This window comes from Nanorana parkeri, unplaced genomic scaffold (genome assembly GCF_000935625.1).
Source record: "Nanorana parkeri isolate BGI_ZX_2015 unplaced genomic scaffold, ASM93562v1 scaffold1113, whole genome shotgun sequence".
NCBI lineage: Eukaryota > Metazoa > Chordata > Amphibia > Anura > Dicroglossidae > Nanorana > Nanorana parkeri.
In genome coordinates, this window is record NW_017307381.1 from 234,873 (window position 1) to 247,736 (window position 12,864).

General features: G+C 45.9%; 1 protein-coding gene across 1 annotated transcript in view; it reads left to right on the forward strand.

The window, feature by feature from the left end:
* Nucleotides 1-12,864, forward strand: part of LOC108796423 (UPF0505 protein C16orf62-like) — a 503,129-nt gene that overhangs the window by 156,860 nt on the left and 333,405 nt on the right. Inside the window, exon 11 of the mRNA XM_018567896.1 lies at nt 11,844-11,940. Coding sequence (XP_018423398.1) covers nt 11,844-11,940 — 97 coding nt within the window. The remainder of the gene's footprint in view (nt 1-11,843; nt 11,941-12,864) is intronic.

The window sequence follows — 12,864 nt, forward strand, 5'->3', positions numbered from 1 at the left end:
AGCTGAACCCTGCAAAGTGGAGCGGGCACATAGAATTGGCCAACCCAGAGATGATGATAGGCCCAGGCCGGTTATCGTGCGCTATCTGGATTATCATGATAAGCACACCGTTTTCCAGACTTATAGAGCGCAACGCAATCTCGTAGTGGACGGCCTCAAATTGCTCCTTTTTGCTGACTACTCTGCAGAGGTCACTAAGGCAAGGAAAACTTTTCAGGAGGTATGCCAAATATTGGTGCGCAAACGTATAAAATTTGCGCTGCAATACCCGGCGATATTACGCTTCTCCACTGCTGATGGTAAACTGTGGCGTTTCAACTCTGCACTCCAAGCTCAGAGGTTCCTGGAATCCAGAGATACGCCACCGTTGTCTTCCCCGATGAAAAGCCCACCGAGGAAGAAAAAGGCCTGAGTTGAATCCCGAGTGTGCGGGAAAAGATAATTTGCTACGTGCTGGGTGAGTGCGTCACCATAACTACAGTTTTATGCCTTTGAAGTTCAGGTACAAATTGGTGTTCTGCCAATAACTCTGACTATTTTGCTACCAGTTATCTATATGCCTATTGCATAGGAGAAGTTGATTATAGTCGGCCATTTTTTCTTCAGTGATGGGACGGAGAGAACACTCTCCACTGGATTACTTGGATATGCGGACTTGGCTTGTGGTAGTCGTAATGGCTTCTACCTCAGGTCTACCCAAGAACGCCAGCATTAGGGAAAAAAGGAAGTACGCACGATTGTTTGGTTTCTATATTTTCCTAGAAGTTGTTTGTTTTTTGTCCTCCTCCTCCACAGCATACAATCACCATGCTGATGAAATCCCACAACATGCTTCACTTTTCGTGGAATCACCCCATTCTAAAATTCCTCTGAGAGGACATGCACCGTCACCATGGACTGTCCTCTTACATACGGGGCCTACCACCTCTGGACACTGCGGGAGTACTGGGATGCCCGCTAGTGATCCGCTACACTATGATCCCTTCATAACCTCTGTTTTACCTCTACCTATACTGGTTCAATGGGAACTCCCCTGAACATAGTCACGTGGAATGTTAAAGGGCTGAAATCCCCCAACAAACGACGGCAGATTCTTTGCCACCTCAAAAGCCTCAAGGTTGACATTGCACTCCTCCAGGAAACGCACCTCAAAGAAGCAGACATCTCTTGCCTCCAACAATCTTGGGTCGGCACGGCCATTGGTGCTCCAGCAGCGGGCCGATCAGCGGGAGTAGTCACTCTTGTCAACAGGTCCCTACCGCATACAGTTATTGACCATTGTTGTGATCTTCAAACGGGCAGATGGTCATTTGTATCTCTCCAGCTGGGCTCCCAACATCTGGACTTGTGGAATGTGTATGGCCCTAATTCTGACAACAAACCTTTCCTCGATCATTTACTCTCGCAACTCACCTCGCATTCTTCTGACCGACCTCTCCTGATTGGCGGAGATTTCAACGCAGTTACATCTCCTGGGGAAGACCGATCTCGGGAACTTGACTTTCCCCACATGAGGATTAACCCCCAAGACTCCCACCTACACACATGGGTAGAAGATACTGGACTAGAAGATCTTTGGAGGTATTTTCACCCCCTGGACCGAGAGTACACTAATTTCTCCCATGCACACAATGCTCTATCTCGTATAGACATGTTTTTTTCCACTCCCTCTTTTTTACCTAATTTGGTATCTACTCACATTGATGACCTTGTGATCTCCGATCATGCACCTGTTATGCTTACTGTTAAAAACATTGGCACACAGAGTCATCCCATCGTTTGGCGATTCCCTTCTTATCTATCACAAGATGAAACCTTTCAAGGCGAACTCAAACAATGGTGGCATGACTATGCGACCGACAATGTGCAACATACATCTGATCCGGTATTATTCTGGGAAACTGCCAAGGCAGTACTTAGGGGCAGGGACTTGGCTTATGCCACTTAAAAGAAACGTATGGTAAGGTGCAGATATGCAGAAGCCAGTAAGTTAGCCAGACGGTCCTATCTTGATTACAAACATAACCCTACACCAGATAATAGGTCCTGGCTTCACCAACATGACCTGATCATCAGATCCCCCAGGGACTTGGCACTATTCAAGTTCGGCAACAAATCAGGTAAACTTTTAGCCAACCTGGCTCGGGGGAGAGTTCCGCCCAAACACATCGCTCAACTCTTAGATGAATCAGGGACATTACACGCAGACCCGCAATCTATAGGGGATATTTTTAGTAAATTCTACCAAACCCTCTACAGACATGAACCGGGAGATAGAGATGCTGGTTCATCTTTCCTAGACAACACTCCACTGCCCACTTTATCCCCAGATGAACTAGCCACTCTCAAGGCCGATATATCACTGATAGAAATAGAAGAGGTCTTCAAGCACTCCCCTAGAGCCAAGGCCCCGGGCCCTGACGGCTTTTCAGCGGAATTTTACCGGGTATTGGCCCCTGACATCTCCCCTACACTGAGAGACCTCTTCCAACATGTATTACACAATCACCAATACCCTCCCACCTTCCAGGAGTCTTACATTCGCCTCCTCCCGAAAAAGGGAAAAGATCCGCTTCAGGCTGGCTCATATAGGCCGATATCGCTACTCAATGTGGACGCCAAACTGCTCTCAAAAATTCTGGCTAACAGACTGGCTGTCGTGCTGCCGAAGCTTATCTCTCCTGAACAGGTGGGGTTTGTTAGTGGTAGATCTGCAGTGACTAATGTTCGGAAAATTCTGCTGGCGTTGGAAAGCCGCAGACTACAGATGTCTTCTCCCCATCCGTCGGCGCTTTTGTCCCTAGATTCGGAGAAGGCATTTGATAATGTCAACTGGGAATGGTTGTCTACTGTAACGTATGGGTTTTCAGGGTAACTTTTTAAAATTTGTGTCAACCATGTACTCCTCTCCCAGGGCTCGAATACTCACATCCACGGCCATGTCGGAATCGTTTACCCCAGGGCTCAAAATTTCAGGTCCTGAGCTACTAGCCAGGCCTTCAAAGTTACTCGCCACCAGTTGCCCTGCATAACACAAACAAACACACAGAGGGCACAACGCGCACACAGCACAACACACATACAGCCACAGCACAACGCACAGGGCATTACACATACAGCCACAGCACAACGCACAGAGCATTACACATGCAGAGGGAGCGCTGTCATCAGGTCGGTGAACAGGAGAGAAGCCGCCCCGAGGAGGCTTAATTTCCACTCGCCCGCACACAATTTTCACTCGCAAATTGCGAGGGGGCGAGTGGAAATTTTGAGCCCTGGTTTACCCTATACAGGTGTACACGACAAGGATGCCCTCTATCCCCTCTTTTATTTAATTTGGCAATAGAACCGCTCTCCCGATCCCTCGCATCGGTCTCGTTCTTCACTGGTTTGCAAATAGGTCCCCAGGAGCTCAAAATAGCACTCTTTGCTGATGACATTATCCTCAGGCTCTCAGATCCCTCATCCCAGATTCCTAAAATACTGCAACATATTGCCCACTTTGGTTCCTTCTCTGGTTTTAAAATTAATTTAAAAAAAAAATTGAACTCCTACTGTTACCTCCAAACCCATCCTTAGACACTTCAACTTGGCCATTACAGTCCAGAAGCATCACATCACATATTTGGGGATTTGTATGCTGACCTATATCACCTTAATTATACTCCGCTGTTCCAAAAGATTACGCAAGAATTAAACCGCTGGCGTGATCTCCCTATTTCTATGCTGGGCAGATGTCATTTATTGCGGATGGTCAGTTTTGCACGTCTCCTCTATCCGTTACAGACGATTCCCTTACTCATACAACATAAGGACGCTAAAATGTTATATCAAGCCTTTTCTAGATTTATCTGGAGGGGGAAACGCCCTAGGATTGCCCTGAGGAAGCTCCAACTGCCATCCACAGTCCTAGGTGCGAATGTCCCTGATATTAGATTATACAATCTGGCCAGTTTGTTTCGCCATGTAAGGGATTGGCTATATGACACCTCTTATTTCACTAACACACCTTTGGAACAACAGATGGTATCTCCATGGTCTTTAACTGGCATCATACATACTCCGTGGAAAGCAATACCCCCGCCCATTAAGAGTAACATACTAATCAGAGACACGGTGATCGCCTGGAGAGAGGTTAGAAAGTTGCTGGGACTCCCGAGGGTGGTGTCTCCTTTGATGCCTGTTACATCGTCCCCGGCTTTCCCCGCAGGAAAGACCTCGCGGGTCTTCTATCACTGGCAAACCAAGGGCATCCACACTCTAAACGATCTTCTGAATCCGCAGGGAATATGCAAAACGTTTACGGAACTACTAAACACCCAGGTAATTTCACAAACATTTCCTTCAATATGCCCAAATACGTCATTTCATAACTACTAATTTTCCTCCACTTGGAACCAACACGTCCCAGGGGCCCTTCCGGAGACTACTATCTTCCCCATCTGAGAAAATGTCACTTTCCCACATTGCACAAACCATCCGCTGGAAAAATCCTTTGATCACATTGAATACCTTTCCCGCACATGTCATTAAATGGTCGACTTTTCTTCAGCTGCCCTTGGAAGATACTGAACACCTTTTGCTCAAAGGTTGGCTCTCCCTACGGAAGGCTATTGTTTGTGAAGTATGGCGGGAACTTCAGTTCAAACTAATTCACAGAGCCTAGTATGCCTTTAATCTTAAATTCAAGTCCACTCCCCCTGACTGGTTAACTTCATGCCCCAAGTGTCATGTCTCATCCCCAAATCTAGAACACCTGATGTGGCTATGTCCCTTCATTCAGCAGTAATGGTCGAAAGCCATAACCTACATGAATACAGGCTCTGATACCCCTAGACCTATCGACCCTGCCCTCTGCCTATTCCACGTTGTTGCTCCATCATCATTACCACATATCAAACGACCTTCGCGATGGGAACATCTCTGCATTATCGCCGCTAAAAAGGCCATCCTAACGAACTGGCTTTCACCAACTCCACCTTCAATACCCATCCTGAAAGAACTACTGTATAAGCTAATGTCCCTAGACACACTTGAGACCCGAAACAACTCCTCATATACTGACAGATTCTTTGCCACCTGGACCCCATTCCTGAGCTGGGAACTACCTTTGGGGAAACTCCAAGAGCTGATGTCTCTCTTTAAAAACACAAAATTATATCTCAGGGCGAAAATAGCTGCATCCCTGGGACCCCTTGATGTCCTTTAACGCTCCCCCCACCCCCCGAACCTGAGTTTACTAGCTTACCGAATGTTATGCCCCTCCCACCCTCTGAGATCAGCTCTACCTGGTGGTGGTGGTTATATGATTCAGATGGTTGATTGTACTACCTAAGCTGTGTTTTATCATTTATTGATCGTTGTTACTTTTATTTTATTTATTGATTTATTTTTATTACCATTGGTCTATATCGCATAGGACTTCTTGACGTGATGATTTATATGCGTCTGTGATACTTACTGTTTTTATTCATGTACTGCTGGGTAAAAAATTTCAATAAAAATGACATGCTTAAAAAAAAACAAAAAATAACACACCAAAATTGGACCAAAAATACAATCAAATATAAATTCTCTCTCTCTCTCTCGGAGGTGACAGACTGCGACGGGGAGGAGAACGGCTAAACAGAGCTGCTTATTGATTAGTGTTTGCAGCCCTAATATCTGCGCTTGCACTCACATTGACAGGCTATCTCTTTTGAAAACTGTTTAGCACAAAAAAATGTATAATCTATAGATTTGATGCACATCTGTTAACATTGTATGAGTTGCCTTGTTGTCCAAAAGGCAGATGTTGTATAGATGTGAATGATGTGTTTAGTTGTGGACAGTGGCATGCCTATTGTATTTGACACACATGCCAGCTTTTATTAACCCCCCTCCCCCCAAAGTACATTATAGCCAAGGAGGAACCTGGGAAAGCTTTTCCTCTGTGCTGCTCCGTATCTGAGGTCTGTACAAGGTCTGGCACATTACCCCTATACAGGCACTTTTGCAGCCATGAGCAACACAACCCATAGTTTTGCAAGGACCCCTAGTTAGAAGGAATGTGCAGATGGGTCAGTGCCTCCTGCCCTGACCTTTTAGAGCACACTGCAGCTAGCACCCAGTGTGAGACTACATCTCCAATCCCTGATATGCCACTGGCTTTGCCTTTTTACTGGCATCAAACTGTATGCAGATTCATAGACTGATTCATAGATTCATAAACAGAGTAATATGCTGGTTTCGTCAGGTTATAGGACACTGGTCAGAGCTGTGAGGACCCTCATTTAAACCCTCCCTCTCCAGGAAATCCTCTAATTTTTTGCTAGTGTCCTTTTGTGAATTATGTGTCCTCTATACTGAGGGAAATTTGTGGTAGTTTAGTTACCTTATTCCTATGCTTCTGCGTTTTAATTCATTTAAGAACTTCTGGCTGGAATACAACCACTCCAGCTACCTTGTAGCTTCCTGATTAAGACCCCACGACAGCGGCTTCAGGGACCATACCCAGACCCTGCCGGTCTGAAAATGCAGGGACTCTGTAATTAGCCATTACATTCAGGCGCTAGATCCTGCATTAGGCACCCACCTTGGCATGTGGTGCCGCAGTTGGGTTTACCGCAGGGTGCTATATAGGTCCAGGGCAGTGGTCTATCCGCAGTGGTGTGACCCCGTCACCTAAGACGGAGGGGATATGCTTGTCCTAAGTGAGCAAAACTGAACTGCGAGCTGGGATACCCTAGTTCATACTTGCAAGGCTGACACTGGTTCTTAACATTTTGGGGAAGTTGCTGCACAATACTCTAAGGGGTGTTTTTGCCCCTCTCATGACCTACAGAGAAAACAGACTGTGTGGCCTAAAAATCCACCCTCCACTGCATGGGCAATAACAGTGAATGCCTAAGGCCCTACAGGGGTCTTTCACCAGCAAATACTCAGTAAAACTGGTAGTGGCCATCTTGGTACATCTCAGCTGCCTGAACCTGTGTATATTGGGACGCCCTGCATGCTGTCAGCCATCTTAAGAAGGGGCACATGTGCTGAGACACATGCAAGAGCTTGAAGGCACTATCATTCACAAGCAGAGTGCATTTCTTGGTGCAAGGACCACTACGACCACAAAGGTAACCCGTGGTGCAGGTCTTCGTGCACCTTGTAGGGACCCTCACTATGGCACATAAGAAAATGCAAGGGGACTTGGGGACCCAGATGCTAAAGGGCAAGGAGGACTTGCTAATACTCCTGCTTGGGGCTTGTAGACAAACCATCAAGTACACCAGTAGGCCCTCCTCTAATGCCTCAGTAGCCCTGTCCAGGAATTGGCAGCTACTATGGCAGTGTCCATGGGTCAGATAAACACCTTATTAGGTGTGACTAGCCAAAGAGGGCGCAAGCGTAGTCCCTCTCCAAGTTGATCTCAGATGTGGTCACGGCTACTGCCTGTACAACAGAGGAGGAGGAGGGGGGTGCAGAAGTAGAGGTGTATACTTAACCTCCCTGGCGGTATGATTATGTCAGGAATTTTGTACCAAAAGCGGTACAATTTTTTGCATGGAAATTTGGTGTTATGTATTGTAGGCCTGCAATTCTTAGTAAATCTTAGGAATAACTCACCTAAATCTGTCCAAACAAGAGCCCAGTAGACATCCCAGGTATGATAAAGTTTGAAACACGAAATTAAAAAATTATAATATAATAAATTATAAATAATTATAAGAAATTATAATAAACTTTTCTCTGCAGCCCCGAGTCTGCCTCGGGGTTACCGCTCCTGGTATGGAAAATTCACCCCGAGCCAGACTCGGGATTACCGCCAGGGAGGTTAAAAAGATCTGCTATCCCCGATCCTTTCACAAAAGATGGGTGACATCATTGAGATGCTGATGAAGTCAGCGAATGCCTAGCAATTAGAATTTTCAATGTCACCAGTATTGGTTCCAAAAGAGATCTTTTAGGCCGGGCATATACAACGCACTCTTTAGTGGAGGATGCACTTTTCACAGATTGACAAAATCCTGAAAAAATATTTGCTCTCCAGAAATGTCAGTCTCTGGCAGTTTGGATGAAATGGATAGTGCATGATCCTAGCTCCATTCTGACAGGCGCAGGACTTCTTTCTATACAGATGGGTAGAATCCTGTGGCTACAGTACTGGTCAGTGGAACTGGCCTGCATGAAATGTCTGGAAAGGATTTCCTTTGCAGAACAGTGACTGTTTGGCAAGGGTCTGGATGCCTTCATCAAGAAGGTAACGTGTATTAAAAGCTTGCTCCTGCCAAGCACGCATAAGTCTATGGTAGGGATGCACCAAAACCATTTTTTCCAGTACGAGTACCAGTACTTTCCCTCAAGTACTCACCAATAACAATTATAGATACCTTTTTTTTTTTAGTGCAATGTGACAGTATTTCTAAAACAATACAGACTTAATGATTTTAGGACAGTGGTGGAGCGCTAGGGCCTGGTTGCAGCTGTGACCGCTGCAATTCTGGTAGTTCTGCCACTGACTACAAATTTTAGCAATACATTATATATCAATTCATTATACCAGCAACTATAGAGGAGTACAATTCTTAACAATATATTATACATCAATGCAGAATGGCACGGCTGTAAATGGCTAAAAATCCCACCAATACATTACACAACTATGCAGAATACCATCATTTTTAGAGGACAGAACATCCCAGCAATGAAAAATACAGCATTCTGTCACTGCAACTGTCAGGTGGGTTCTCAATCTCCTATTTTGGAACTAACCCACTGGTTAGAGTACCTGGGACTACTCATGGACACAAGCCAGGGCAGAGCATTTCTTCCGCATGGCAAGCTGCTAACTCTGTGATTGCAGACACAGAACCTTCCAGCCCTGTCCGTCATGTAAAGTTCGGTGATGGACAGTTGGCAGGCAGACTTCCTAAGCAGACAGAAGTTGGACTTGAGGTAATGGTCTCTACAGCCTAAAGGTCTTTCAGGAGATCTGTTGCCATTGGGGTGCTCCAAGGGTTAGAAGGGTTTGCGTCCAGACTGAACAACAAACTGAACAGGTTTGTATCCTGTCCAGGTATCTGAGAGCATTTGCAGTGGATGCGCTTGTAGCTCCATTCTCCCTTGTCTATGCCTTTCCTCCATTAAAGATTCTTCTTCGCCCCCTACACAGGATTGCGGAGATAGGCTTTTCAGTGATCCTTGTAACTCCAAACTAGCCCATAAGATTGCAGTAAGCTGACATCCTCAGGATGCTGGTGTACTCTCTGTGGCCGCTTTCACATCGTGAGAACCATCCATTGCAAGGTCCGGTACTGCGTTCTGCTTCTTGGTTGCTTCTTTGACAGCCTGGCTGTTGAAGCCCCAGTCCTGAGGGATAGAGGTCTGTTGGACTCTGTCATTCCTGTAAGCTAGGAAGTCCACCTCTCCTGTACCATCGTACCTGGAAGACTTATTTTGACTGGTGCGAACAACAATAGTATCATCCTTGGACCTACTCTGAGGGATGAGTGTTAGCCTTTCTCCTATCTGTGCTGGATCAACAATTGGCCCCGAGTACTTTGAGGGACAGATATATTGGCATTAGCCATCCTTTTTCAGTGGCCCTTGGCCTCACATTCTTTGCTAAAGGCATTTCTTCAGGAGTACCTCAGTATGGTTCCTTCCTTTCTGCAACAAGCTCCTTTTGAACTTATGCGTGACATCTCCTATCAGGATCTTACATGCAAGGTTGTATTCCTTCGCCATCACCTCCGCTCGGAGTGTTGAGAAATGAGCTGCACTTTTGTGCAAAGCTCCTTTCCTTGTTCTTCACAAGTATAAGGTTGTTCTCAGACCAAAAGATTCATTTTTGTGTAAGGTAGTGTCCTTCCTACTTAATGAGGATGGGGGCGTGGCCTGACGCCGGAGAAGATGGCCGCACAGTAGAGAGGCTCTGCAGGTCTAACAGCTAACCAGCGACATTCCCAGCGACTGAGTGCCAACATCCGTTCCCCTCAGGCAGCGGAGAACCCGCTCACTACCTCAGCTTGCATGGGGAGAAAAACGAAGAAGAGCGGTCCCCGCAAACTGACCGACTTCTTCACTGTAGCCGGAGCTCCGGCCAGGCAAGATGGCGCCGGAGACACACGAGGCGTCCCACTCGGCTCTGCCCTGCACCACAAGGGAAAAGCTGCGGCTCCTGAAAGAATGTTCGGCGGGACCCGGGGCACTACACCACCCAGCAGCTCCTCGTCTACTGCGGGCAATCCACAGCAAGATCGTCAGAAGCGGCCTACACAGCAATCCTTCACACCCCAGGTAACTCTCCCCCTGGATGACACTAGGGAACTCCATGACCCCATTGACACCTTTCCTACCTCTAACACCCCTGTAGTGGACACGGTTCTGAAAGATATGCTGGTGTCACTACGCAGTTTCCTACATAGTGATATGGTGTCTGTCATGCAGCAAATGAGGTGTGAGATTCATGAGCTGGGGGACAGGGTGAGCCATGTTGAAAATAAGATGGGAGAATACGCAGAAGCCCACAAAGAACTGGTGGATGCCTGTGCTGACACGTCTGCTGAGATTCGCACCATGGCCCTGAAACTGGCAGACCTGGAGGATAGGGCCCGACGGAACAATATAAAATTTCGAAGGGGTCCCTGAAAATGTGTCTCCGGCCCAGTTGCGGGACTTTGTGCAACGGATGATCAAGGATCTACTACCCTCTCTGGCGGAATATGAGACCTTTGTAGACCGGGCCCACCGGCTGCCAAAGCCTGCACACGTACCTGACTCAGTACCCAGAGATGTGATAGCCCGCATCCACTGCTATCACGTAAAGGAATAGCTGATGTACCTTTCTCGCTCTACTGCTCCCCTGCCTGACCCCTATGGTTCGCTTGCCCTCTACGGAGATCTATCACAAGCTACTTAATGAGGATATTGTTTTTCCTTCCTTTTTTTTCTGGCTACAAAACACCCCTTGGAGATGGCTTTCCACTTTTTGGATTTGGTTAGGGCTTCTTGAGTTTACCATTCGGTTACAGCTCCCTTCTGACAATAGAATTATTTGTCCTTCCTGAAGGACCTCGCAATGGGCTCCCTACATCTTGTTTCACTATTTCAAGGTGGATTAGACCACCCTTTCTCTGTAAAGGCTCAGTCTACTAGATCTGTCAGTGCCTTTTCGTCTTTTAGGCATCTGTGTTGCAGATTTGTAAGGCTGCCACCTGGTCTTCTGTTTATATATTCTACTAGATGGACATGTGCGCCTCTGCTGATGCCAGTTTGGGCTATAAGGTGCTACAGGCTGCTCTGATTTGGGGTTTCACCTTGTTTTTCTGTTATGGGCCAGTGGGCAGTTGTTTTGATGTGTTGCTCACACCTCAGTGCATTTCTTGTGGATGTCCAAGTCATCTCTGAATCTGCCTGTGTCTTGTACTGTATGTTCAAGAAAATAGGATTTTTTACTTATCAATATCCATTTCTTGGAGTACAGCACAGGACACTGCACCCTCCTCTCTCTGTCCTGTGAATTTCCTGGAGAGGGAGGGGTTATACGGGGGGTCTTTACAGCTCTGACCAGTGTCTAATACCCTAATGAAACCTGCGTATTATCCAGTTGTCTCTGAATCTGCGTGTGTCTTGTACTGTACTCCAAAAAATGGATTTTACTGGTACCTTTTAACAGTTGTTAGTTGCCAGATTGCGGTGTCTCAAGGTTAACTTTGTGATCAATTTTAACCCTGAATTTCATTCAGTGCTGTCATAACTACAGGTATTGAATGGGCATTTTAGACCAAGTAAAATAGAAATCACACAATGTCAACATTGCCAGTTATGTACTGTATGTCAATTTTTTTTTGTCTTCAACATGTTAACAGCAAATTTCACCCCTGACCATGTGAATGAAACTGCAAAGGAGACCTGTTTGAACTGGTTTTTCAAGATTGCTTCTATACGGGAGCTTATACCTAGATTGTATCCTTTGTAGATAATGATATAGTATAATTCCATAACAATGGAAATAGTTTTCCTTTATGTGAATATTATCATTCTGTTTTGGAATTACAAGTGTTGCCATGTTTAAACCTAGGGTAATCAAAAGCACTGAAAGACTTAAATCTATATTGCTTATTAATTCAGGCTCTTTTGTAACTGCATCATTAGTTCCCATTTAGGTCTGCGTGATTTTCTATCCATCACATGACAAGAGGAATCTCATCTTTTCCTGTGCTGTCTGTTCACATATATTTGATTTTCTTTTATCTATTTTGAAAATGCTGTATGTCCTTCTTTTGGTGTGACTTAGAGATATTTTGACACCATAGACCATCAGTCTCAAAGTACCGGCCCGCAAGCCAGTACTATGTGGCCCGCAGCCAGGTGACAAGCCAGGTATGCGGTCGCGGATCGCATACCTGACTTGCGGGAGCAGCTACACGGTCTGCATCTCTAACGGATGCAGACCGCAGAGCTGCTCTTCCTGACACTGAGATCATTTTGCCTGGAGCTCAGTTCTGAGCTCCGGCTGGAAGAAAGGATGGATTAGTGAGGTCTGCAGCAGACCTCACTAATCGCCACCAGAGCACCAGGGATCAATCTGCCTCCTCCCTGCAAAAAGGTAAGCAGGAGAGGGGGATCTGTATTTTATTTTCATATTATATGTAGATGTGCGGTGGGGAGGTGGAGTTTTTATTATTTTATATGTGGTGGAGGGGATGTATTTTTTTAAATGTGTATTATAGTTTTTTTTTTATATGTGCAGGGGAAGCTTTTTTATGTGTATGGGGGTGGGGAGTGTATTTTTTTTCATGTGCAGGGGTAGTTTTTTTTCCTATGTGTATGGGGGTGATTGTATTATTTTATATGCGCATGTGCAAGGGTATTTTTTTTTATGGGGGC